The sequence below is a fragment of the Podarcis liolepis genome, assembly GCF_965112155.1.
Source record: "Podarcis liolepis genome assembly, chromosome: 7".
Taxonomy (NCBI): domain Eukaryota; kingdom Metazoa; phylum Chordata; class Lepidosauria; order Squamata; family Lacertidae; genus Podarcis; species Podarcis liolepis.
Genome location: NC_139561.1, coordinates 36,885,950 through 36,913,949, shown reverse-complemented (window position 1 = coordinate 36,913,949; position 28,000 = coordinate 36,885,950). Strand labels below are relative to the sequence as shown.

The 28,000-nt window shown below is 43.0% G+C and overlaps 2 protein-coding genes across 17 annotated transcripts; one reads left to right on the top strand and one right to left on the bottom strand.

Moving 5' to 3' along the window:
* Nucleotides 1-2: 2 nt before the first annotated feature.
* On the bottom strand, nucleotides 3-20,754 carry AKTIP (AKT interacting protein). Of its 16 annotated transcripts, XR_014528552.1 has the most exons (13): nucleotides 20,518-20,678; nucleotides 19,070-19,328; nucleotides 12,774-12,891; nucleotides 11,948-12,153; nucleotides 8,910-8,974; nucleotides 8,726-8,826; nucleotides 5,853-5,941; nucleotides 5,657-5,755; nucleotides 4,816-4,923; nucleotides 3,170-3,230; nucleotides 1,914-2,075; nucleotides 339-1,089; nucleotides 3-297 (listed from the first exon to the last, which is right to left on the bottom strand). XR_014528552.1 is itself a non-coding variant. In XM_083513806.1 (12 exons), the coding sequence occupies exons 3-11, from the start codon at nucleotides 12,813-12,815 to the stop codon at nucleotides 1,929-1,931; spliced, it is 918 nt and encodes a 305-aa protein (XP_083369932.1). In that variant the 5' UTR covers nucleotides 12,816-12,891; nucleotides 19,070-19,328; nucleotides 20,518-20,678; the 3' UTR covers nucleotides 3-1,086; nucleotides 1,914-1,928. The 16 variants fall into 16 exon arrangements, 9 of the variants coding, with proteins under 9 accessions (XP_083369932.1, XP_083369929.1, XP_083369926.1 ...); XR_014528550.1 differs by lacking the exon at nucleotides 1,914-2,075 and having other exon boundaries at nucleotides 19,070-19,325; nucleotides 20,518-20,754; XR_014528551.1 differs by lacking the exon at nucleotides 19,070-19,328 and having other exon boundaries at nucleotides 20,518-20,745.
* LOC310711666 (uncharacterized protein) lies at nucleotides 20,008-27,986 on the top strand. Its single transcript, XM_083513882.1, has 3 exons — nucleotides 20,008-20,123; nucleotides 26,319-26,876; nucleotides 27,688-27,986. Exon 2 carries the CDS (start codon nucleotides 26,332-26,334, stop codon nucleotides 26,707-26,709), a length of 378 nt encoding a protein of 125 aa, XP_083370008.1. The 5' UTR covers nucleotides 20,008-20,123; nucleotides 26,319-26,331; the 3' UTR covers nucleotides 26,710-26,876; nucleotides 27,688-27,986.
* Nucleotides 27,987-28,000: the final 14 nt, after the last annotated feature.

Genomic DNA, 28,000 nt, shown 5'->3' with positions numbered 1-28,000 from the left:
CATTTTACCATGATTGGTCTTTTATTTTAAGATGCCACTTAACACATTAGTCATGTCAGTCTCCAACCTAGCTCTCCTTACAGATTTTATTAAATCAACAAATGTGCACAATGAAGAGCACAGATTTTTTCTTCTAGTGGTAAAAAGCTCAATGCTCTACAGTCCTGACTAATGTGCAAATTAAGGCTGCCTCTAACATTACTTTGACACATCTTAAGGCCACTGGTATAAGATGCCTGCAAACCGCATGAAGAAAAGGGTTATACATATATTTTCTTGAAAATCCTTTGAGATTTGCTAGTTGCATCCATTTAACTTTTCTACTATATGATGCTTACAGGCAATTGGGTTGTAGGTCTAAAGATTGTTGAACAAGTTATGTTATAAGCAGCCTATAGTGACAATATCTATTTGGGGGAGGAAGGAAAATTAGATACACATCATACATGCCAATCTCAGCCTTACTGCCCCTAAAAGGGCTAGAAGGAATCAGAACCAACTATTTACAAATTCCATATCCTAATGTATTTACAATAGAAACCAATGCATTTAAAAGTTTTAAATATAGTATTTTACTCTGCTATATTAGTTTACATAAACACAGATTACCTCTGGAAAGTATTTTTCCCACCTGCTCTTTACATTTTAAAAAAACCTACCCCTGGAAGGAAAATTTTAAAAGCTTTTAAAAGTAACCCAATGAAGAGCCTCAGATATTAGACCCCTGAGGCTTTCGTTACCCACCAGGGTGGACTTCACTAACTGGAGTCCAGCCTTGTTAAGAGCGACTTCCAACCTGCAGTTAAAACATATGTAAAATACGAAGAGTCTGAGCAATCCCATTGAGCAGATTTACTTGAGTCATTGCTACCATTTAACTCTTTACTAATCCAAGTCAAGAAGGAAAGCCGCTGTTTGGCTCTCCATTACATTCCCTCTTCCTGCAGAAAGTGTTGAGTGCTTCTTCATTCACAGGAACTAAGTAGGTAGAGTCTTTTCCTCTTTGCTGAAAGGCTGAACCGAGCCAGGCTTCACCCATGACAGGCCAGACACCTGCATGCTTTTGCACTGTTGATCCTCTGCCGCCTTCTAGGAAGACGAAAGAGTGCCATTAAGATGAACTCAGTACTCTCAATTCAACATGAATACCATTGTTTTGCAAGGACTGCTTCACATCAGCCATACTTGAAAAGAAACCCCACACACGCAACTGTACATGCACAATTCTGTTTCCTCATGCACCATGTTGCTGATTCTAAAAAAGATCTTGAGGGTGGGTTGGTTCAAAGGGGGCAGGGAGGGAGGGAGGCATAATTCAGCAAGAATCCCCATTCCCAGTATGTTGGCTTTGCCAGTATGTACAGGTCATGGGAATATGCCCAACCTGGCTTAGGTGAGTTCAGGATGTGTCTTCCTACAAAAGCAACAGGCAGGTAAGTCTCTAAAAAGAGAGACCCTTTCCCTCCTAGGGAAACCACACATCTTGGAGGGAGAAGTTTGCAAGAGCATGTGATGAAAAATGTTAAGGCTTTGACTTAAAAGTAGCAGCAGTCTGCAAACTTCCTTTGCTGCCACAGGATCAGCAGAGACGGAGCTCCACCTTCTCTCAAGTACATGTGAGCCACAGAGGAAGCAGCGGCAAACTGCTTCAATAGTTATTTCTCCGCCCCCCCCCCCGCCCCCTCCCGTTTTGATGGTATGTTATTTTCATTGAATAGGGCTGGACATTGTCCAGGCCTATCATTGACCCTCCTTTGGGAGTAGCCTCAATCAGCTTCAGAGCAAGAAAAATGCTTTTAAATAAAGTAAGTAAAAATGTAGAAGTGTGACAAACTCCCTACAGATTTCACATATCAAAAAAAATCCACATGCACCTCAAACACTGCCAGGAAGAGGGCAGTCTGGGCTCTTACCTGAACATGGTCTGATTATAATATGTGCATCCACCAGTCTGAATGGGTAAGTGAGTAGGGTCCAGCCTTTGAGGGTGGAAGCAGCTCTGCTGAGGGCTTTGGGAAATAAGACCTTCCCAGCCCCAGAGAGAATTCCAGAACTCTAAAGACATACATGTAACCCTAGCAATGATAAACATGAATGTTAATAACTTGACTGGTGGATGAGCCTATTTAAGAAGATGGGGTGGTGGCAGTATGGAGAGAAACTTTAGTCCAGATAAACTTCTGAATTCTAGCCAGCAGAAGGGCTTCTAGGTGCAGAAGGTAGCAGAAAATGTGGTTTTTTAAAAACCCAGCATAGTACCCTTAACCAGTGTTATTTTTCTAGAAAAAGAGGTGCCGGAACTCACCATGAAAGCCTCCCTTGTTCTCTTGAAATTGTGCCCACCGGAGAGGGGCTGGAACTGAGCTTTGGTGGGTTTTGGCTGAAAAAGCCCTGCTTTTATCGCAATAAACTTTGACACGCCAACTTGCTACTTTAGGGAAGATGTTTGCTTTTAAAAAGCTTGTTGATTTCTTCCTCCTCCAGTCACTTCTACCTTACCCTATGAGATTAGCCAGCTCAGTACCGATCCCAGGAGTTACGGGGCCCTTGAGCAAGATGCTCCTCAAGACTACCTCCTCACCACTTCTGTTGCCTCTCTAAATCACAGCCATATCCAAGAGAAAAGAAAGAGTAAAGGCTTGTGGAGGTTACTGCACTTTTCCCCTAACTGCTTGCTCACACAGAAGGAGCATATAAAAAGCCAGCAACAGCAAAGAGAACCAATAGGACGAGGAGACTCTAGGAGCTGGCAGGGGGCCTCTTTGAGGAACATGGGTCTTGGCAGTCACCCAACAATGCCAACCACCAACAGTGAGCCAAGCCACCCTGAAGAAAGTCTTCTGGGCAAAGGAGGTATGTGGGAGGATTAAGCTCCTCCTGGAGGAAAACCCAAACATGTCTAAAATGTTGCCACCCACTAGCCTGCCAGCTAAACACAATTACCACTTCCCTCCCAAGTGCAGGATGTACTTTGTAGGGCCAGCACAACCGGATTTACAAGACACAACTAACTCTTTAGGACTACAATACTGCCAACATACGTCTGAGATGAGGTTTTATAGAAACATTTCATTTGCATAGAACTTGTATCAGTTGTGCTTCATAGCAAATCAATAGGTCTTGTTTTCAAATCCAGCTACTTGGAGCAAGCTCAATCCCTCTTACGTACCTTCTGGGTCAGCATCTTCTCTCTAGCTTCATCATGTATAGCTGGATTCCAGGGTGAAAAACTGTTAACACATAAGAAGAGCATAAGCCTGTAACTGGTCTCCAAAACTGAAATAAAATGTCTCCATAGTATGACAGAAATTTGTTTTAAAGACATGCAATAAGTCTGAAAGTAGTACAAATGAAAATGGCCACTTTTCCAAGTATATCTATGGGACACCACAAGTATTTGTGCTTACTTACACACTTTGAACAACAAAATTGGCAAAGTAATTATTCACTCTACAGTAGCTTTCCCAACCTGCTGCCCTCTAGACATTTTTGACTACAGCTCCCATACTTTCTGACCACTGACGATGCTAGCTGGGGATGATAGTAGTAGTATTAGTCTAACACCATCTAGGGGGGTACTAGGTTGAGGAATGCTGCTGTACAGATAATCTCGGTAAATTTACTTCAGCTACAAAATGTATTCTATTTATGCTAATAGAATTAACTTAAAACAGTGTTTGAAGGTTGGGCTGCTGTGATGGTGAAGTCATCCCAGCTGAAAGGTGAAGGGAAAGAGAGAACACAATTTGCAAGCAAGCACAACAAAAGAGTCTGGAATGCATTGCAGGCCCAGCAGCATTGGAGCCAGTGGCAAGGTGAAAGCACATGCAGCCATACAACAAAAGAGAACGCAACATGTTGGAATAAAATAAGGTCTTAATTTTATTGATTGCAGATGTTGGGCGGTTTTATGTAGGCATTAGGTATGTCTCTCAAGATCAACCAGTCTGTCAGCTGGCTGATGGTAAAACGGTGTTGACTAAGGTTAAGGGTAACCCTGCAACGTGCATCATATCAAGGCAACCTGCCAATGTCACCAATGGACTGTGGCCCATCCAGTCCTGAGTGGAATATCTGGACATAAAATGACTCCCCGGGCTCCTTTAGGAGGATACCCGTGACAGCAGAGCAGGGGGACTCCCTACCCCCTGCCCATATGGACTAAGGATCCAACCAAATGCCTTTTCCACCAAGACGTCGTGACAATTGCTATGAGGTAGGCAAAACTCGTAGAAGGTCCCAATTGCTCTGCAATGAACATTCATCCCTGGCCCCAAATACATTGAGCAATGTAATCCATAGCAAAGTCCAGGAAGGGTATGCCTCCTAAAATTCAGGCAAATCTTACTCCCTGAAAAGGAGGGAGGGGAATCCAGTGCCGACTACTGCCTGGGCTCCGGCACAGTCAGCTTTATATGCCCAGGGAGTAGGTAGGAAGGAAAAAGTTCCCTCTTGGCTCTGCTCCCAAGCCCTTCCCCCTCATAATGCCTGTGACTGGCTACACAGGTGAGTCCTTGGGAATTGGCGCAGCAAGAGGAGGTGGAAGTGCCTTTTCCTGCCATGCCAAAGCCAGGGAGGATGGGGACACCCTGCCGGGGCCACAGCAGAGTTGCAACAGCCTCTCCCAGTGAGGTATGGCAGGAACAGGTATTTGTTGCTTATGTGTTGCAGAAGTGAACAGGAGCACATTAACTTTCATTTTTTGATACACAAGTACCTTAAAAACTTTAGTTTCAGAGGTGTTTTGATCTTAAGACTTTATGCTGTTATGAGAATGCTGATATGCCACATTACAACTGTAGTACAATTTCCTACCTAATTGCATAGGGATCCTCTATTTTTGGTGGATCAAATAAGTGACTGCTGCATAATTTCACACTGTCAACCACCTTACTCTTGAAAAGTTGAATATCCTTGTCATATCTAAGAGAGAGACCAAGACAAAAAAGGAGACGACACATTAGATGAAATCAGAACAATCTATCAATGCATGAAGAACAGAGATTTGTAATCTCCCTTTATCCACAAAGGACAACAGTGCCTTATTTTTACAGAAAGCTTTAATATCAAGAGTTGGACTAGACACAATGCCAAGGCTAAGACAAGAGAAAGGCCCAGACAAAATGCCATTTCCACCCAACTGGCATAATTAGGCTTAACTGTGAGCCTCCTGTTCTGCAGCAAGCCTTCTCCAACCTGGTGCCCTCCAAATGTTTTGAACTATAACATTTATAATCTCCAGCTCTTATTTGTAGTCCAAGCTATCTGCAGGCACTAGGTTGAGGAAAGCTGCCACAGCCAATGCAAAATAGAGAAAGGCCACATACCTCCAACCTCCCAGCTATCAACTATCAGGAAAGCACAAAGCTCCTTGTCCAAATGCATGATGTTAGTTACAGGGCAGGACACATTACATCACAAGTGCAGAGGAAGAATAAATTGCCATGTACCCACACCACACTAAAACTATCTTCCTATCCAGGTTGGCCCCTCACATATGTGTGTCTAATGTCAGAAGCCAATTCTAGGAACTTGCAGCTAAAAAACAATTCTGGAACCGATGCATATAGGAAAATCCATGACATTTGGTAATATGCATGTACTCGTGAGAAAACCTGGAGAAGTTCTAGAAAGTTCAACCCTGATAGTAACTTACAGCACAGCAGCCTCGGGATTCAAAGGAATGGTTGTGTCAATCTTGTAGAAGACCCTTCGAGCGTACATCAGTATTTGCCATATGTGATTATGGTTTCGCCTTTAGGAGAAGCACAAGAAAGCCACAGCGGCACCTTTAGTGAAGCACCCAGACACAACTTCTGTTCAATATTTGCATTCTAGAGCATCACACTAACCTCCACTTGGCAAATGCTCTTTTCACATCCAGTTCACCTGAGATGGGATCTACTAGCGGGTGGAAGATGGGCAGATCAAAAACCAAGCGCTGAAAGACAAAGGAGACTTTAAAACCAAGCTGATAACCAACCTTACAGATTAGCCGGTGGGCTATTAACCCCTTTGCATGCAGAACTAACTTTTTGCATTAAAAATGCTTTCCTCTTTGGTCAGTGGAGAGATTGTTATGTAGCTCAGCCAACTAACTAGTTACAAACCTAGAACAATATTCTATAACATTTTGATAACATGCAGCATGAAAGGGTGCCTATTCTTATATGCCACCTTTCAGGGTAAAGCCTTCCTAAGGCAGCTTAAAAAGTATACCTGAAGGGGCGTATCTTTCCCCCATTGTTCACTGAGGTCTTCCAAGGGTCTTCTGCTGGTTCCCTCACTGCAAGAAGCAAGGTTACAGGGAACCAGGCAGAGGGCCTTCTCGGTGGTGGCGCTCTCCCTGTGGAACACCCTCCCTGCAGATGTCAGGGAAATAAACAACTATAGTGGTACCTTGGGTTACGAACTTAATTCGTTCCGGAGGTACGTTCTTAACCCGAAACAGTTCTTAACCTGAGGTACCACTTTAGCTAATGGGGCTTCCTGCTGCCGCCACACGATTTCTGTTCTCATCCTGAGGTAAAGTTCTTAACCCGAGGTACCACTTCCGGGTTAGCAGAGTCTGTAACCCGAAGTGCTTGTAACCCAAGGTACCACCATATCTGACTTACAAGACATCTAAAGGCAGCCCTGTGAGCCACCCAGAGTATGCTGTGAGCCACCCAGAGTGGCTGGGGAAATCCAGCCAAATGGGCGGGGTATGAATAATAAAATTATTTCTTATTATTAAAAAGGGGGGAAAGCTTCATATACATAGCAGGGGAAATGTTGAGTGGAGCTGTATCCAAGCACAAAGCAGAAGATATTTCTACATGTAACTAAATTCTGCAGTGGTTTCACAACTGCTTTTGAACAGCATGTTCTTAGAATTAGCCTCTGCTTTTGATGGCTTCAGTAAATGGGGTAGGTAGCTAGAGAAAAGACAGCTCTGGGCTGGCAGTGTATTAATGAATTAAACGACATGGGTGGGCAGAGAGCAGAGATGTACCTTCAGAGAATGCAAGCCCTCAAAAGGCACAATTCTTCATGAGCACACTGAATACCAGATAGGTAAAGAGCCTGCCTCAGCTGCACCTTCTCTCCCCCTCCCTAGTCCCCTGACAAAGCGATCAATTATCTCTTCTATGTGAATGAGCCTGTAATGCTTTACGAAACTAGTTTAATGTTTTGTGTTAAGGTATCACAAGAGGATTTGTATCCTGAAAGGTGGGATATAAAGGACTTAAATAAATGACTATTGCATTGCATTTCCTGGGAAACCAGAACTAATTCTAGTTTGTACATCACTTTTCAGCTACAATTTGTTTTCAATGCAGCTTACAATTATATCCATAGAAAGGGGCAATACAATTAGGAATGGGGGGGCATGCATGGTAGTTGGTCAGAAAACTTTATATTTTAATTTCTTGTGGATACCATTTGGCTAAGGGGTCACTTACCTAATCTAAAAGCATTTGCAATTGGCTAAAATGTGTTGCTGGTGGATCATAGGGATGTGGATTGGCTTAGTGGAGGGATGCGGGGAGCAAGTAACTGAGAATCAGGCTTCTTTTTATTCAGTGAAGCCCAGAACACTTAATTCATCATCATCATAGACTTTCAGAACACTTAATTACAGAAGCAAGTGGAGGAAGAGCACAGAGCAACTCAGAAACAGACCACAATGTTTTTTTAATGCAGTGACACAGTTAAGAGACAAACTTTGTTGACCATGCACACTCCTAGTAGATACCATGTTAAATATTTAAATGCCTTTTAAATTTAAGCACTGTTAATTTCTCTTTAAAGCTTAAAGTAGCCTCTACCACTGTGTTCTGCCAAAAGCTGCTCTGCCCATTGCCATAAAAACGTCCAAGCTTGGCTGACTCTCTTGCCTTTTGAGATCTGCCAGAGCCAAAAGAGGTAACTGAAGTTGGTAAACAAGAACATTCCGCTGTTTGATCCAAGGAGTCTGATTTTAAAAGCAGATCTCCGAAAGCAATAAAAACAACTGTGCACAGCAGATGTGGCCAGATCATTTAACTAAGAGAACAAAGCTATGGCAGGCAGATGTTTCTACAGATAACTAAATCTCATAGCTGAATCTGAAACAATCTCACTTGCTAGGAACAGCTGAGACTTGCTACCACCAGAGAAGTAAGAAATTGCCCTCTGCTGACAATAAATGGAAGCTTAAGAGTTGGCGTCATATGAATAGCTAAGAGAATGGTTCAAATCTCTCCTGCCACAAATGCACTAAGTGGCCTTAGGCAAACTATTACAGGGTGAGTCCTTTAAAAGAGGCCCCATGGATACAGAGTACACATGTTCCACAGGGCCTCTTTTAAAAGACTCACCCTGCATATGTATTTTATCAGCCACCCCATTCTCCTTAAAAGATTTTAATACTGATTTTTAAATTGTTGTAACCTTCCCTAAGACCTTATGGTGAATGCAGAGTAAAAAAACAAACAAACCCTTAAATAATAATAGCTGTCACCAGCAATATGGAGATATACTGATCTACCTTAAAGGCTACAATAATAACATATTTGAAGCACTCCTGAATGTTTTAAAAGAGCTCTATAAATGCAAAGTATTTATTATGTAAGCCAGAATTGCCAGTTCTGCCATGGTCTAGCTTGCTGAGCAAAGTCCTGTCCTGGAAGAGACACAGCCATCTAAGTAAGTCCACAAATAAGTCCACAAATGATGAATGTTTCAGCCTACTGATACTTACTGGGCAGTCACCATCTGGGTAGTTGTCAGGGATGTAGACTGTAAATTTAAACACACCATCCTGGTACAACCCGTGCCTTATGAATATTACTCCAAACCACACTGCAAAAGAAAAAAAGGAAGATGATGAGATGTAAAAAATAAATAGCTTTGCTATAGGAAGAAAAACCCAGAGATATACTTACTTAATGCTGATTGGTAAGAAGGTTGCACATAGACACCTGGCAGCTTCTGCTTCACAACCAACGTGCTGTAAGGAAACGTGATCCATCCAGTTAGGTTTAAAGTGGCATACACTAACCCCTACTCAAAGGCTCTCAATTAGAGTACACAGTGAATTTCCCCATGATCTTTTTGCTTAAACAGCTAAGGATGTTTCTTCCTCACCACCAAAAATGTTCAGAAGCCAGTCAGCCTACCTGCAACAGGAAGACACTGACTTGAAAGCCTCTCCCCTTCCACATGTCCACAGCCAAAGTGCACTCCAATTTATCTAGAGGAGTTGCCTGTGAATCTCAGGACTGGAGGTTTCCCCATTGCCCTGAACCAGCAGGCAGTACAAGTCAAGGCTTTGCAAGAAGGTTCTTTCTGACATCAGAGAAGCCGAATCAATGCCAGCCACACTCAACTCACTTGCAAGAGCAACAGAAATGCACTTTAAATATCATACAGGCCTTTGCAAGCTTGTAATAAACCAAAACGGTCAGCCAGCTATTTTACTGGCTTTAGGGACTCACTTGGACAGAGTAAAAGACAGGCACGGAAATGGGAGCAGGCATCAAGACAGAAGTCAGCAATGAGAACAAACCATAAATGCAAGTGTGGGAAGGGGGCAGGGCTATGGTTTCTGAAGGCAGGCAATACAGCAACCTTGATGAAGCTAAGCAGGTCTGAATCTGGTCAGCGTCTGAAAGGGAGACTGGGAATCCCCATATATGCCACATGGAGTTCTATGATCTATTGAAGGTGGGATATAAATGCAACAAAGCAAGCATACTCCATAAGGCTAAAGTCAATCTCTCTTTCCATCACTCAGATACACAAAGAAGCTTCCTAGTGGATGAGGCTTTTGATGTAACTGATGCATTTGGGGAGGGGTATATTGGACAATTTAATTTCTGTCCCTGCAGATTTTATCTGTAAACGAAGTGCATTTGTTTCAATCTTGTTTGATTTTGGTTTAGACTATGTATGTCTCTACCCTGTGACCTTCAGGTAAAGGGTAGATACATAAAACTGTTTTCTAGTCCTGCCTGCAGCACATTGAATGAAGCTATAGGAACAGCAACAATGAATGCATCAGATAAGTAAAACAGAAGCTTGTCCCTTTGTGCTCTCCTTGGCTGCTACAGACAAAGTTCACACATGTTTGGAGGATGACTTGATCATTTCCCCCCACAGTTTCTGGTATACATTACATAACATGACCAGATTACAGTCCTAACGGAAGAGATCCAAGGCTTCACTTCTGATGAAAGACAACTACGAAAACAAGAGAGTTGTGTTCCCGACACCACAGCATTAATGAATGGAATTTTACCCAGCCATCCTATGACAGCAGAGCGACGGCCATGGGCGGCATTTTGCCAAGTGTGCCTCAAATAAGCTTTCATCAGCAAGCTTTTCAGTAGCTGAAGCATGCAAGCCTGTTTACTTGAACAAAGCCTGCCCACAGAACAATAATGAGCCCCGTCACCAGCTGTGCCCCCAGCAAAGCCTGAATCACAGAAAATGATTTAACCTCTGCAAGCTCATAACACTCATTTTCTGTTCCTGGTTCAGTTTCTACAGCCGCATGAGGAAAGCACTCTCATTTACTAAGCTGGCTTGTCTCCCCGTCTAAAGGCAAGCTCACAACTATAGCCACTAGACTTGGCGATTTTTGCAAAGGCGATCCACATGGGAGCTGAACAACTTATGAAAGGGCTCCACACATTCAGCTGTAAGCCAGCAAAGCAGAAGGCAGCCTTAATCCAACTTGCCCTTTTGCTATGTCCCAGCTTACAACAGACATCTTTACAAGAGCAAAAGCTACTACAGGATAACAAGAGTTCACACACAGTGGAAGAGAGAATCACACAGATCTACTCTTATTCATATAGTGCTGTCCATCTCATGTATTGAAATACACTGCTATTAACTCCATCTCTTTTTCAACAATTTTGCTAATGAACTACCAGTTATGATGTGCAGCTTGGCCAGATAAAAGGAGACTTTGGTGACATAATACGTATATGTGAGTGCTTTGCACATAGCAACGTATTGTTCTCCACTGAGAGGCCCCTGTAGTGAGTGCCTGGGCCCCTACTGCCAGGGGCAAGTTTTGCACTCCTTGAACTGTGCCCTACATTGTAGCCTGTTGACTTAGACCCACAGAACTGAATCTATGTGGCATAGTGTCACCCCTTCATTTGCCTAGTCCCACTCCAGATCCCTTGGGCACAATGCAGTGTGAAAAAGACTGGAATGGACCTAATGGCTTTTTAAAAGCACCTTGCTCTAATAAAGACAGCAGGACAAACGGTTCCCCAAACCTTGAAGAATGGATGGGAATTTGCATTCTATTAAGCAAGCACATTTGGTTACTTTGTGACAATAGACTGCTCTGCTTCCTTTCTTTTAGCAAATGTTTTGTGCCACTGGGGAAGTGGTAATTCTGTATTGATTTTGGATGTTTTATGTGATGCCAATAAAAGGTTTGATGATGATGATTTGGTTACTTTGCTTCAGGTACTCCTTCTGTTTACACAGGCTTTTTCTGATCTATAGCTCAACCTTTGGCTATTGTGTATCACTACTGATACTAGGTATGTTTACACTGCTTTATGAATGTGTTACTTTCACCACCTAGATACTTTGTTTACTGTGCGGTATATCGAGTCTATAAATAACTAGCCTCAAAAGATACTACATATTAACAATTGGCCAATTGCAGCTCTGCACACTTTCAAGGAGCATTTGAAAACAAATGTCACATAATTCCAGCTGCTCAAAGAATCCCTCTTCAGCTCCTGCACAGAAGATCAACCCTCAGGAAACTGCCTCACTTCACTTGCCACCAAAGTGAATGCAGCATGCAAAACCAGCTAACACGTTGTTCATTTTATACATTGCTTTTTGGCCTCAATAGACTATTATAATGAAAAATAAGCATTGATAAGGAACTCCTCTATAAAGCACGAAGTAGTGAATTTCTGAACCGAAAACACACACAAAAACGTACAATTCTGCCAGGAGAGAGTATTCTAGGTAGAAAGGTCCGTAGGAGGCATGTGTCCCATTTGTAGACTGCGCTGAAAGGGCGGGTGAAGCAGGCTTGGTCAATGGCACAGCATTTTTGGGAATCGAAGGCAGCTGCTTTTTTTGAGTGGTGCGTGGAGGACTGTTCTTCAGCTCGCCAACCAGAGCCTTTTCTTCTGTTTCAGATCTCTGTTAGAAAATGTAAAACATGGGGGGGGGGGTTTAATTGTTCCAGTTGTATCTAATAGTCAACACTCCAATTCATATTCACTAACACTCCAGTTCGGGTACTGAACAGAGGACGTAAAAGATATCCTGCCAGTCCAAACAGTTATGATATATCCAATTGCTTAGCTGAATTTGGCAATTATATAAAATTAGCTACTGTCAACTATGGAACTGGCTGAGATCTGGCCACAAGTTAAGTAACACACCCAAGTATGCTTTTAAAATGGTCCACATATATATTTGCCTCACCAGATGATCTGTTTAAACTACTACCCCAAATCTCTTGTGAGCAATCCCCACTTTTGGAGAAAATGTAATCAGAAAGGTCACCCTGAGACGACCTGTGATTATAGTTCAACTGAAACATTAAGCTGAGCTTTCTTTCATTCAAGTTTCCTTTCTAGTGGATCCCATGATGGTAATTTTTAATCCACATCAGGTTTCCGATTAACATATATTATTTAAAGATCCTTTGGATACTCTTTCAGAATATAAAAAAACCCAAGGGGGAGGGGAGAGAGTCATATAGCACACATTTCATCAACTCAAAATGGCCTGCCTTGCAGTCAGCCACAGCCCACCTTGCGTGTAGAACTTGTAGACATGCTCCAGAAAGGGTTCATAACGTGTATTCCGAGTAGAGGGTGGTAAATCTGCTATGCCACCCAGATAGCCAGCTTTCTGGGATTAGCTTCTGCCCTAGAAACAAAAAAGTGAAGTTACCAAATCAGTGTCCTGTTGGTCATATTGTGATTCCACCCAAATATTAAGAGACACCCCAAACATGTTATACAACCTAAACCACTTGTCAATAGTCTCTACATACCCTCCCAATTCTCTTTCAAGATTGCAGTATGGTTTTGTGGCCACTGAACAGGTTGTTTTACCTGTGCTATTTTACTGGAGCTGAGCGAGAGGACTAGCATGGTATCTGTCTTTGTGAAGCACAGGAGAATATTTTGTTAAAAACGAGTAGGACCTCATCAGGTAACCTCACCTTTGTTTTCACAGACACCACCAAGTATGCCACAGCCCTTCCCAAGCTATCCAGATAAAACCCGTATAACCAAGGGCTTTTTAGCTGCTATCATGAGTCAAACCATCAGCAAAGCTCTGGCAGAGAAAGGAACTTCTAGTTGTTTTAGTTGTTGGTGTTGTTATTATGTGTGCAATTTCAGCATTCAAGTTATACAATTTTGCTCAGGGTCACCCACATAGTTTGATTCTCAGATATATGAAGTATGAATTTATTGCACTCAGCTGGGCTTCCACAAGGCAGCACAGGGCGTTACCTTAGGAAGCACATATTTCCAAACCATTGTTTGGCAAGATGACAAAAATGCAGGGGCGGAGCACTTGCAAGGGAAAATCAGAAGCCAGAGGAACAGGGGGTGCAGCCTGCCCCCCCTACTTATTTCTGGTTTAAGAACATGGAAGGAGGAAGAGAGAAAGTCAAATGATGTGCAGCAGTCTCGAAAAGCAACACTGGCAGATCAGATATAGCAGGTGGGGAAGAATTAAAAACCACCCCCTCTCACAAATGCCCCGCATCGCATTATGGTGTGGACTCAGGAACCTCGTGTTTTAACTGCAACATGTAGTCGCACCCTCAGGAAAACAAGCAGTAGAGGCCAAGTAGCATTTTTATTGTCAGTGGGAACAACTCATGTATCATTGCATGAAACTTCTCCCTTAATAGATTATCAAAGTAATCTACTACAGTATACTATGACTCACTGCAACTCAGGCTTCAAAGGAACAGTAAACGACACAAGTGTCACCTTATTGTACATCTCTTTCTAGTCCTATCTAATAGACCCATGGTTACTTGAAGAGTTTTAGGACAAATTCATTGCGCTCATTAGAAAGTAAGAATGGTGTAGATGTTACCACTCTTCTAACTTCCTGAATAGTTAGCATTAGGAAAATGAGATTTCAGCATCTGAATATAGCATGTCCTGTCATTGCTGCATGCTACTCTTCTAGTAATCTTCTGTATCTTTAATTAAGAAGTATACTTAGAAGATAAACCTATTACATCAGCACTTGGAGTTAACATTTCCTGGGTCACAGAGCTCACAGAGCGGATGAGGCCTCACATACATGAGCCAATCTTGCTGGAACTGAGTGTTGTTTATGTTGTTTGAGTAAGTTGGCCCACTGTACTTATTGCTGTTGATACACACCCCATGCTGAACTAAAGTTTTGTGTTGATCAACCATTAACGTCATGCTTTCAAGACAGTCACCAAACAACAATGGCAATTTCAGATACCCCCTTCTTAAAATATATGCTATCACTTTAGAATATCCCAGCTGATATGCAAATGCGTTTGTATCCCATGAAGCCTTTACTACGGAAAAAACTATATTCTTCCCACAACAGTTCATACATCTCTAATGAAAACTCCAATATAATTTTGACTTGATCAGCTAATAAGTGTGGAACCCAGTTTCCCCATTTCCCAGGGGAAGCAGCAGCAAGAGCACAGTGCTAATCCTAATCTATATATCAACACCAAGGTGAATTGTTAAAAATGTAAATGCTAAGTTATTCATAACTGATGAGGCATATATACATGTCAATCCTAAAGCTGATCTCTAAACTGAATGCAGTATGCCTTTACCAGATACATTACAGGTTTTTTTATGCAAATACAGAAGAACCAATTTGATCAATCACTTCTCAACAAAATCTTTTGTTTTATAGCCCGCTTTTTAAAGGAACTCTTCTACAAAAGCAGCTTGCATCAGGTTTAAAATATACATCCAAACCATAAAAATCTACTCAAAATGCCCAACCAAACATTAACAACAGAATCATTGTGAGTAAAAGGACCACAATAAAATTATCCATATTCCAATAAGCAGGTATTCTCCGATACCATGTTTAAAGCTTAGAAAGTTACACAGGATGCAGTCTCTAGCCTCTTCAGGAATTGAATTCCATAAGTTTAGGACCACCATTGAAAAGGTCCTGTTCAGAGTTTCTGCCAGCCTGTTTGCCTTCCCTAGCAGACACTTAAGGTATATCTCAACATATGAGCAGCAATGCAGGGGTGTAGGCAGTCCTTCAAGTAACCCAGCCTCAGCTCATGGAGGGCTTTAAAGGTCATAACCAGGACTTTGGACTGGGCCCAGAAATATACTGGCAACCAGTGCAACAGATACAAAAATCAGTGTCACATGTTCTGGCCACCTGTCACCCACCAAAAACTAGGCAGTCATATTTGGTACTAGCTGAAGTTTCCAAACTTGAAAGGCGGCACCACAAAAAGCATGTTAAAGCCATCCAATCTGCATTTAACAAGGGCAGCGAAAACGGAGGTGAGATCATATAAACAAATTTCTTACACACCTTGTCATGCAAGAGCATTCAACACTACAGGATCTTAAGCAGAGTAGAAATGATGACCACTCCCATACCCTGGATGCTTCCGAAATGGCTGAGAGACCAGATCTTCATGTGCTTTTACATTTTGTACTCTCATTAGTGCACCCAATCTTGTCATTTTGATGCTAAACCTAGTAAGCTAATTGGCTAAATAATATCTCCCTCCCCAAAGGGAGAATAGATTGTTTCAATAGGTTTCCATCACTACATCCTGTTTTATGTGGCTTTATTCAACCACAAAGGCTCTGTGGTTTACAAGATGACCTTAACTACTTCTCCCTTTCTCAAAGCATTAGAACTCATGGCCATCAAGTGAAACTGAATGTTCAGGCCAGATAAAATAAACTATGCACGGTGTGAAGAAGTACTAACTGTGGAACTCATTCCCACAGGAGGCAACGACGGCCACCAACTTGGATGGTTTTAAAAGAGGATTTGGCAAATTTATAGAGGATAAGGCTATCAATGGCTACTAGCCATGATAGCTTTGCTCAACCTTCTCTGTCAGAGACAGTATGCCTCTGAATATCAGTTGCTGGGAATCACAGGTGGGCAGAGAGCTGTTCCACTCAGGTCCTGTTTGCGGGTTGCCCATAGGCATCAGGTTGGCCACTGTGAGAACAGGATGCTGGTCTAAATGGGCTGTTGACCTGATCCAGCAAGCTCTTCCTAACTACCATCAGTCCCAGTCAGCACCATTCCCAGTTAACACAAGTTAGCCAAGAGTATAGCTAACTTCGCATTTCTGCAAAAAGGAGGAAGGCAGCTTAGGGAAATGATTTTGAGCTCAAGAGTTGGCAATCCTCTGCTAGACCTGTTATAAAACAGAAAAGTCTATACAGTAACCTGACTTTAGCATCCACTGCTTTTTCTCAATCCTGGAATAAAGTATACAATACTTCCAAGGGAATCTCAACAAGCCCCAGATATATATGCTGCTCTCAAGCTACTGTCTCATGTTCTATAATATGCAACAAGTTAAACTCAGTAATATAGTCAAAGGAGGTTGACAAGCTCTTGAACACCAGCACTCAACAACTTCCACTTTTATTTCAAGTGTCCTCTTATAGATTGCAGCCCTTAACTCAACTCTTTTATGTTCTTAAGCCTCAATGATTTTGAGGGAAGTTACAAGAACCCAGTTAGGTTCAAGGATGGAGCAGATTTAGAATTAAAAAAAATGGGGGTGGGGAGGAATTCTCACAACCAGCACTTACCAAGAATTTCACAAAACAATCTGTTTTGAAATTTCTATGCAGGGTTTAAATCACTACTATCCCCTCAAGAGGCAGAAATTGTTTTGTTTCTGCCACTGGGTGATTAAAACAATACAAAATGAATATCCAGCAGTATCCTCCTCCTTGGGTCTATTAATTATCCAACCTGTTATCCTAGATCTGCACTCGCACCCCCCCAATACAGCTACTGTATTTTTTGCTCTATAAGACTCACTTTTTCCCTCCTAAAAAGTAAGGGGAAATGTGTGTGCGTCTTATGGGGTGAATGCAGATTGGGCAGCTATCCCAGAAGCCAGAACAGCAAGAGGGATTGCTGCTTTCACTGCGCAGCGATCCCTCTTGCTGTTCTGGCGTCTGAGATTCAGAACATTTTTTTTCTTGTTTTCCTCCTCCAAAAACTAGGTGCGTCTTGTGGTCTGGTGCGTCTTACAGAGCGAAAAATACGGTATAATTCATATAGCTACCCATGCCATATATGAACTACAACTAAAGGAACACCATATGTGTGCTTCCCATGGCACTAGCTTAAGGTTTTAATGCTAAACAAGTGTGTGTGAAGCAGTTCCTGAACAAATAAATATGGTTACCCAAAAGCGCATATACTAACATACTCTTTCCCTGCATGGACCACACAGCAAATTAACTGTGCACATGTTTTAAGCAGACAGCTGAAGGGCAAATTCTTGCTAAGGGCACTGTATGTTTCACAGGAGAAGGAAGGGGGACTAACAAGCACACCCAGCCATGAAACACCTTGGATTCTGAACAATGCAGTCAGTATTTGCTGTTGTACAGTCTCTCTTCATTTCAGAGGGACTTGAGCAGGGCTCATAATAGATCCCAAAAAAATTAATAGATTCTCCAGTGTTTTCCCCTCTCTGTCCTGTATTCATGATCCACTTCTTTGTACATTTTAGCAAGTTTTATTCATGACCCCCACTATGGCTCTCCTTTCCTTTCCTCTGAGTTTATATATACCCTTCACAAGCCATCTTCAAAGAGGCATGAGCTCACCTTATGAGCATGCAACATAAAAATAGGCAAGTTGAGAAATAGCAACAGGTTAAACTCGTCTGCCAGGTCCGTTAAAATGCTGTCACACCTCCCCACCCCAGTGCCTCTTAATAATCTCCTATAGCAACCCTTCTTATATGTCAGATTCTGGACACCTATATTTGTCGACCTAATTGATTTGGTTGCAATATGCAAGGGTATGCACCAAGGCAGATGAACTCCCTACCGATGAAGAGAGGAGCCGAAATAGGTCAGATGAAATGGTGCTGCCTTAACATTTAGTTCAACCATTTCACAGGCAGATAAACCCCAGAGAGCTGAGGGGAGAAAACGAGAAGAGTTCAAAATAAGCAAAAAAACGGTGGGGGTGAGAAAGCTTGCAGTTAAAAAACCACATACATCTTTGAGAGCAGGCTTAGTGGTAGGGATCTCTTTATTTCAACCCAGACTGTGTCACCAATATACTCAACTGACTTAATTTACTTACTGATTGGGTGGCTAAGAACATTAGTTGGAACAAACCAGAGGTCTACCTCATCCAGCACAGCAGCCAGCCAGGTGCTTATGTGAAGCCCACACAGGTGCACCCTTGATCAGCAAGGAAACAACACAACCTCCCAAGAGGCATTCACAGAGAATTAGCACAGCACTCTTAGGAACAATAGCTCCTTGTGTAAAAGTCATAGAATGGGTGGCTGATACAAAGCAGCACAGAATTTGAAGCTCAAATCTATCTTCACTCACCAGACGTGAGGTTCTCCAGCATAGGCCACATAAATCCAACAACGTAAGTCCCTAACCCAGCTAACTTCCTAGCTACCTTTTCTTCAACATGTTGTCTCTCCATCATTTGGAGAGCATTCCTATACCCAGTCATATTACAACGCAGCATTCAACATAGCCCTTTTCCTACTAACCCCTAAACCAGAAATGAACTCTCCATTTCTCCCTTATGAGGCCATTTCTCCTCACCCTCCAGAAATAACCATTCCCCAGCAATGTTTGCACACAACCCCTTTACCTCCAATTCCTCCTCCACCTAAGCCTCACTGGCTGCCAGAAGCAGAGCTTCCATCCCCAGAGGGAGACACTACTGTACTTTACTCAGACCCCTTCTACTCATGAGTCACTCACCCCATTTAACTTCCCAGAAATGCAACACCTTTTGGACCAAAACTCCTCTTGCACCTCTTACCCCACCCCTCCACCTCCATCACCCAGATGGTGGATACCTGCTCTTTTGGCTCGCAAGGAAATCCACTGGTCCATCAACTGCTCCTCATCAACATCTTCTCCAATTCCACAAAAGAGGCACCATTCAGGTACATTTGGCTTCAAACGTCTAGCCTCTTCTCACCTTCCACATTCTTTCCCTTGCTCTGAATATGTCACCTTTTGTTTTGTGCTAACCTCTCATGTCTATAAGCTTTCTTTTGGGGGGGAGGGGGGAAAGAGATGTAGAAGGTTTCACCAACTGAAGTTCAAATACTACTATTAATAAGAGAAATACTAACAAGAGGTAAAAATAAAAAGTATTGCATCTAAGTTAATTTTCTCTCATTGAGATATAGCAAAAAAAATTCACCTTGTACTCTAGCATACCACTTTTAAAAGGCAGGCTTGCCACTGTGAGCCAGGATCTTGACAAGCAAACACTTACTCACCTGCTTACCTTTCTTCCATTGTGTTAATTTTAATCAAGCCAGGGAAGCTTCACCTGCTGAGCCACTTGTCAAAATGACCAGCCAAGGCCCTGCACCTTTGTACCAGCAGTATGGCAACCAAGTCCTCAACAAATGAAGCTTCCCCTGCCCACCTCACAGGGAGAGAGAGAGATGAAAAAGAGCATCACCCACTTTTTAAGAAAAGTGGCTTTGCTCCTGCGAGCCACCAGCGTGTCAAGCAGAAGTTCAGCAGGTGAAGTTTTATTTTTTGCCAGGAAAGGATTGGGGGGGGGGGGAGAGACTTTGAACTTCTGCTTGTTAAGCTGCTAGCTCAAAAGGCACAGGAAAGGAAGGGATAACACAGGCGCCTTTGCACATGTGCCTTCCAGCTAGCAGAAGTTCAGCAGGTGAACGTTCGTCCCCGTCCCCCCCCCCCCCGCCACACCTAATTTCCAATCCCCTCGCTGGTAATATGGGAGGGATGGAGGGGGAAGACTCTACCTGCTGGACTTCGGCTTGTCAAGGTGTTGCTGGCTCAAAGTGCAGGCGCCAGGCCAGGTGAACCGGGAGGCACCACGGAACCATTTCCCTCCTCCCTCCTCCAAGGCAACAGCCCTGCCAGGTGAGACCCGTCATACCTGCCTCGGGAGCCCCAGAACCTCTTGGGCACCCACCTTCTTTCCCCTCCATCCCCACCCCCGTTCGCCGTCCCCTCCCCACTCAGCAGACCTTCAGCTTCGAAGGCGGAAACCTCCCGCGCCCGCCACCGCCCTCGAGCGCAGGCCGGGCTGTCAGCTCGAACAAACGCGTTCCTGAGGGAGGGGAAGGAGGACGGGCGGGGGGGAGAGAAATCTGGTCCTCCTCAGCCACCGTCGCAAAGGCCGCACCGGGCAGCGCACATGCGCAATCCTCGCCCTCGCGCCCATCCTTCCACCGACTTCACGGCGGGCGGGCCGCGAGTCCAGGTAACGCAAGAGCACCTTGCCACGCGCACCCCCTGCCGTCCGCCAGCTCACCGCGATCGGCTCGCCTGCCCCAGCCGCTGCTCCTCCTCCCAGCTTGCACCCATCGGGGCTAGGTACTCATCCTTTTGGCCGCGGATTTCCGGCGGAGGTTGGGCACCCTCATTGGTCCGCGCGCGGGCCAATCAGAGGACAAGCCCCTCCCCGCCATCCTTTTGTGACTACCATAGTAACGCCTCGACGCCCCCTTGTGAAGCGAAGCCGTCTCGGTCTGTTGTTAAGAGGCGGGGCCCGGCGACGCCCAGTGCGTGGATCCGGATTGGACAGCGGACCTGTCCACCTCGAAGGGAGGCGGGCGGCAAAGAGAGGTGGGAGCGTTCAGGATTGACGGTCTGGACAGCCAATTTCTGGACGCAGATTGGTTTGCGGGCGCGGGAGCTACCAATGGACAAATAAACGACGGGAGGAGAAAGGCACTTATTGGTGACTCAGGAGAGGGTGGGACTAGGGAGTCGTGAGGCGGGGCCTGAAGTGTAGCCAAAGGGCTTGGTTCTCCTTCGCTATTCTGTTTTTCAGTACAGATTCAAGCGAATGAAAACAGCCAATCGGTTGTTATGAACAGTAGTAGTTATTAATAACAACTGTAGCATTAATCATTAATATTTGTAATTAACTGTTGCTGATTATATTGCTTGGTGCCTTATTACTTTTAATTAAAGAATTAACATTATTTGTCTGTTGTCTTTTATTGCTTTTGATTAAGTAAATAAATAAATAACATTGCTTATTGTATTCTACTTTTTTAAATTAAATAATTAACACTGTTATAGTGGCTATTGGATTCTATTCTTTTTAGCTTACTGCAAACTGGTCTGGAAAGGCCAGTATAAAAATATTGACAATAAAACAAAAATGCAAGAATGCAACGAGTACCATATTCATCCTTTCATTGTTTTTATTTATTTGGTACCTGGACTCCTAAGGCAAACCTGTCAGCTAGCAGAGGAAGGAATTGAGGATATATATTTCTTATATTGTATTTTATTGTATTACACATTGTACTCTATGCAAACTGTAGTACAACAAAATACAATATAAGAAACAAAAGTAGGAATAAAAATACAATCAAGAATCAACACAGCACACAGAGTGGCTGTGGCAACCCAATCAGATGGGCAGAGTATAAAAATATTATTATTATTATTACAACAAATGCTACAGCAGGCAGAAATGTAATTAAGTGGTCCATGGGGGAGTTTTGGGAAATCATTACTCTCAGGGTCCCACAGTTTCCACAAGCCAGTCTCACTGATCTTGGATTTTTCTGCTGTTAAAATTGTGTTTATCTCCTGCCTTCAACCACCCTGTGTCATAAAATCTCATCTTACCACCCTTTATTTAAAAATACCCAATAATGGATTATCCTCAGGTTGCTCACAAAAAATTAATACAATATATATACTATGAAAAATAAAATATAAAACAGTAAGAGCAGCATACAGAATAAAACTTGTCTCATAAAATGGGTAAGTCCAGCTTATTACTATTTATTTTTTAAAGTTGTTTAAAAGCCGTTTGTGGATAAAAAGGTCTTCACCTGGCGCTGTATGGCATAGCAGTTCAAGTGCTGGACTAGGCCATGGGAAAGCAAGATTCAGATTCCTACTCAGTCAAGAAACTTGCTGTCACAGTTTCTCAGCCTAGCCAACCTCACAGGACTGTTGTGAGGGTAAAATGGGAAGGAAGAGCTATGTATTCCTGATATACAATGTCTAATAGTTCGTTACTAGCCCTAAACAAATAGTTGGCCCATGTGCCTGCTGTATAATACTGGAGCTTGTATCAGGTTCCCACAAAAGTAGAAATAAGTATCCCACCTAATAAAAGTAAAATAAAAGTAACATATTTGTGTTTTGGGGGGAAAGGCATCAAGCACAGCAGGTCTTCACAGTTCATCTGCTAAGTATACTGGAATTTGCATAGATTGTTCTCTTCAAGATGAAATAAGAAGGTTAAGGATAAAATCAGAAGGAATTGACAGTCCAGAACGAATAATATTGTTGATAGCATATTGGAAGTCAGTATGAATGTACAGCAGACCCAGCTGGTTACGTCAATGGCACCACATCCATAAGGAAGAATTTCAATAAATGTCATCCAAGGAAGAAAGGAAGGATTTTATTGTTTCACTACAATACGCTTGCAATTTTATTTTCAAATACCATTTGAAAGTACATTTTCTACTCACTTGTCGCCCCCATATGGACAAATGGATACCTAGCAAGGAAAATCTGGAATTGCAGAAAGTACAATTGTGACGCTTAAGAGATGGGGGAGATTTTCAAACATGAGGGTTAAATGTGTTTGGGTATAAAACATAACTAAACACTATAATACAGATAGAAGCTGCAGAAATCTTAGGGCAGAGATAAAATTATAGATTTTATTTTGTTTATGCATTCAGCTCCACATTTATCACTTCATGCGTGGCACAAAGACTTTTGGATGTCACCTCTCAAAACAGCAATGTTTGCAATTTCACACATTACAGGGAGCAAAGCTGGGTGTGCCACACAGTGTACACACAACAGGTTGCCACAGGCAGTCCTTTCTGGAGAGCGAAATTGTGTGATATATTTACTTATTTCTTCTATATACTACCTTCTTCAAGGAGCTCAAACTGATGCATATAATCCTCCATGTTCTCCTCACAACGTCCCTGTGATGTAGGTTAGGCTGAGAGGCAGTGATTGGCCCATGTTCACCCAAGTAACCTTCATGGCTAAGTAGGGATTCAAATCCTCATCTCCCAGGTCATACATAGTTCAGCACTCAAACCATCACACAGGTCTGTGCTTCACTGACTTACAGGTCACGTTTTTGGCCATTTTGGGGTCACAATTTTGGCCATTTTCTGGCTTCCTGGCCCATGCATCACAATTGGCCCCTGACCAGTGGGTCAGGTCTCTAAAAAATGGGCAAGAACGTGACCTGTGAGGTAGGAGTGAAAATATGAGCCAAAACATAATATGGGGGTCAGGACTTCTTTTTTATTTATTTTTAAAAAGCACAAAGTGACTTGCATATGAGGAGCCCAAAAATAGTGAAAATGTGACTCACAGTTCAAGCACCAAAATATGAACAAAAATACCTCCCATGAGAAAGCAAGAATAATAAAACATAGCCTGTGTGTCAGGAATCTAAAAATAAGCCAAAACATTATTCAGGGGTCAGAAGCCCCCCCCCCAAAAAAAAGGGTAGGTCAGGTTTCAGAAATGAATTCTGGTTGAGCAGGGATTTGAAGTATGGTCTCCCAGGTCCTAGTCCAAAACTCTAAGTACACTACGCTGGATCCTTGCTCAGTCCCTTTCCTTCTACTCCTTTCTGGCACACTTCCACCAATGTGGTCCTAGCATGCAAATTATTTGGGAAGATAGCAACAAAGCATTGGCTGAGAGCTGTCACAATGGCAGTATACAGCTAGTGAGATGACATGACCCTACCATGGAGTCATAAAACTTTGGTGTGTTGACTATTCAAGAATCTGCACCCAAGCCAATAGGAGCAGGGTAGGGATGGGCAGACGTCTGATATCAAAAGAGCTGAGATCTAATTTAGACCTTAGTGGGTCAATCTGGTTACAAGTTTCTTGAGTCTCTAGAGCTCATTTGTTATTCCCAAGGGATACTGGACATAGCATCAATAACTCAAAACAAATGAGGACATCTAAGTGCTTGAACTGCTTCCAGGAGACTATCATCTGCTGCCTTTGCTGTTTTAGGGCAAGAAGAAGGTACCAGATCTGCTTTCTGTTCCAGGGCTTGCTTATATGGTGTTTTAAGACAGCATCAACTTGAGGTGCTCCTATGAAGATTTACTTAGCTATGTCAATGGTGCCTCTACGGTCATGATTCAACTTAATAATTTGCTTTTAGCATTGTGGCATCAGTGTCTTACCCTATTCAGTGTGAGGTAACCAGTGTCATATAACCAACATGCTTAAATCTAATTAATACATGAAGGGGTTAAGACCATAGAGTAAGCTGTCCTGCCAGGCTTAGCTCACCTTGGGATGGACTAAGTAATCAAGACTTTGTTTCCCTCCAATCTACCTGAGTAGCTTAGCCAATGAAGAGGTTTGTGCTGGTTGCTCCAGCTCAGACTGCATGGCTCTCATCAACCATTTCTGAGTTCATATATCAATCATTTAGGAACTTTCATCACTGTAACTAAGGCAAGTTTTATTGCCTGTGCAACTTTTTCTGAATGCTATATGGAAAAGCACATGAATCTGAGAGTTTTACCATTTTAAACTTACCAAATGTGTGGTCTTTTTTCTATGCTAGAGGAAGAGGACTGTGGAAGGAACTTAGAAGGGTGTATTTAAAAGGTCTAACAGCCTATATTTACACATTTTACTTTGCTGCATCTTTTGTGATTTTAAATCTGTAATTGAGTTCTCTCACCAAAGAGTATTTGCTCCATACTTGGATCTTGACATCCAGGAATTCTCCTTTTATGGCTACTTTATCCTTGCAACCAATATTCAAGTGCTTTGTACTTTGTACTTACTAAATGTGTAATAGGGTTCCCTAGAACATGCAGGCTAGACATGCCCCCCCTAGACAGCAGAACGTGTCCACTGTAGATGCTGATAGACCACAGAACTCCCTTTGTGGGGTTGGGAACCCTGCTCTATTTCCAGGTGCTTAGGCAGGGTTAGAAGCATAGGCCCCATCTGCACCATACACCTGAAGTGCTAGGAAAACACTTTAAGCTGTATTTTGTTGAGGATGTTGTGAGTTGGTTGGAGGCCCCCATTCCCTCACATAACTGCAATTCTTGTTAAATCACCCTGGGATTTGTAGCGCTATGAGGGGAATAGATATCTCCTAACAACTTACAGTGTCCTTAACAAACTACAGCTCCTATCATTATTTTGGGGGACGACATGGCTGCTGAAAGTGCTTTCAGTGTATGGTGTGAGTGTGGCAGTAAGGCACAGGAGCGAGGTGGCAACATTGTGCCCAACGGCTTCATGGAAAACATTGGTGTAATGTGAGCAGCAGGAACTAAAGTAATTTAGAAATGGTTACATGGTGGGAATCAGTTCTAGAAGACACCAGCAGGGAAAGGAAGCCAATTAGATCTGACTAGCTTCACTTTTGCATATAGTTTGGCAGCAGCCCACAGCTAAAGAAAATTTGTTACTTCTAATTCAGTCTCTCTGGCTCATTTGTCATCTTGCAAATACAACAGACACTGAGGAGGAATCTAAGAGGGGGAAGAAGAGAGGTGGTATCCTGTAGGTGTTCTAGGAGTTTGTTGTTGGGATAAAGGGCAGGAGGGAAAAGTGGGAAGGATCTTGACAAGAGCTGACTGTGGTGGAGCTGGAGCAGTGAAGGCTGTAGCAGCTGATGCTCATTGGAACTGGTGTGGCAGAAGGCATGGAGGCCAATGGTAGGTGAAGCCTGAAAGTCAAAGACAGACAGGGCCTACTAACTCTAGCTTTGCCCCAAACCTCCCCTCCGCTGAGTTTCACAAGGGAAACTCTGAGACTGAGAAGCAGGAAGCTAACAGCCAGAGGGCTACTGCCCTTGGGCTAGTTGTAAATAAGGAAATAGGTAGGTGAGAACAAGTTGAAGGCACTTGCCTTAATGGACCAGCCACCACTGAGTGAAGGTCATGGACAAGGATGCCTTGGCACATACAAGCAGAGAGATAAGGGAGGCCATGGCCACAGCAAGCTTTAAATATTATGATTCCATAGAAAGTGAAGCTAGCTCACCCCAGCAAAGTAGTCTGTCCTTATCCATTCAGATCTCCATCTGATGATCAATTTGGTTCCTTTGCAGTTCAGGGAAAAGGATGCTTGACTTTTCTGGAACCAAGTGGAACACACAAGGTGTGGAGCCAGTGATAGTCCACGACATCTTATCCAATGACATTCCGGATCTCAGGGACAGCAACAGTTTGGAGATTGCTGCTATGATGCACGGAGATGAGGATCTGCTGAACAGTGCTTCTGAGCTGTGTCTAGAACAGAACATGGAACAGACAGATGTTCTGGTAAAGCTACATGTGGAAGAGTGGAAAGGATATGACACACTAGCCAGCAATGAAGCAGAAGCGTGTGGCACAACAGAGAAACCAACAGAGCAGGAAATTAAGAAGAAAGAACCGGATGATACCTGTGTGGGTGATGAAGAAGAAAAGAGTCATTCTGGACCAGCAGGAGAAGACTGAGAGAGTGCTGCTTTCTATAAAGACAAAGCCTTCACTGAAGGAAGCATCGATCTAGGATCTGACAAAGGAGAATTTGCACAGATGTGATGTTGCTCTGGCTCTTGTGGAGAAGCTGCTGAATAAGAATGGACAACTAACTTCCTTCAAAGCCTGGAAGAGCCAAGTTGGTTAGTCAGCCACATATTCTCTTGCAGGGTGGAACCTGGGGTGAATCTTTGGCCCACTAAGTATCCATGGCTGGATACACACCATACATTTAAAGCATGTGACTTTGCCCAAAGAATCCTGGGTACTGCAATTTGTTAAGGGATCCGGGGATTCTTTGGGGGAAATAGTGTGCTTTGAAATGTGTGGTGTGCACACAACCTCTGTTTCTTCTGCATTACATGGGCTCATACATTTCCCATATCCTCTCCTTTAATTGCCAAGTCTGGAAGTGTGTATCAGTTGTCTTACACTGGTCCTGAATTTCTTCCATTTCACAGAGCCTCTGGAAAGATTTCATATTTATTAAAAGTATTTTTCCAAAAAGGACACTCAAAGCAGCAGACGACAAAATGAAAACACAAAAGCTTACTAAAAGTTAGGCCATTAATATTCTTAGGTTATTTTATTCATTTATTCAATGGTATGTATATTGGCCCCCCACGAGCACAATTCTCTGGGCAGCTCCCAAAGAGGTCCATCAATTGGTCCATCTAGCTCAACGTTGTCTACAATGACTGGCAGTGGCTCTCCAGGATTCCAGTCAGGGTGCTTTCTCACCCCTACCCAGAGTTGCTGGGGATTGACTCTGGGACCTTCTCCATGCAAAGTAGATGCTCTCTCACTAAGCAAGACCAATGCTTTACCAATGAGATACAGACAGGCTCATTTGAGAAGATGTTGAAATGGAGCAATGGTTAAGACTTCTGGGATTCTGTGAGGTTGTGCTATTCTGTTGCTTCATGCGCACATTTCTTATTTTCACATCTCTAGGGTACTTCAGCATCCTTGATGTACCAAAGAAGAACTTACGTACAGTGTGTTGAAGACAGAGATCCAAGGCTGAATCCCAAAGAGTCCCAAAGACGCTGGTTTCCTAAAATATTTCCAACCCAACCTTTTTGTCCAGTGTGCTTCATTCTTTCCAGTTTCATTTGCCTCTTCAGCTAAAAACTCTTCATGGAGAGACATCAAAGAACCACCCCACTGGCATATTGGCAATGACTGAGATACGTCTCCCCACCCCCTCAACTCTAGATGAGAGGGAACATTAAATCATTAAACGTATTTCAGTATTGTTTGTTTG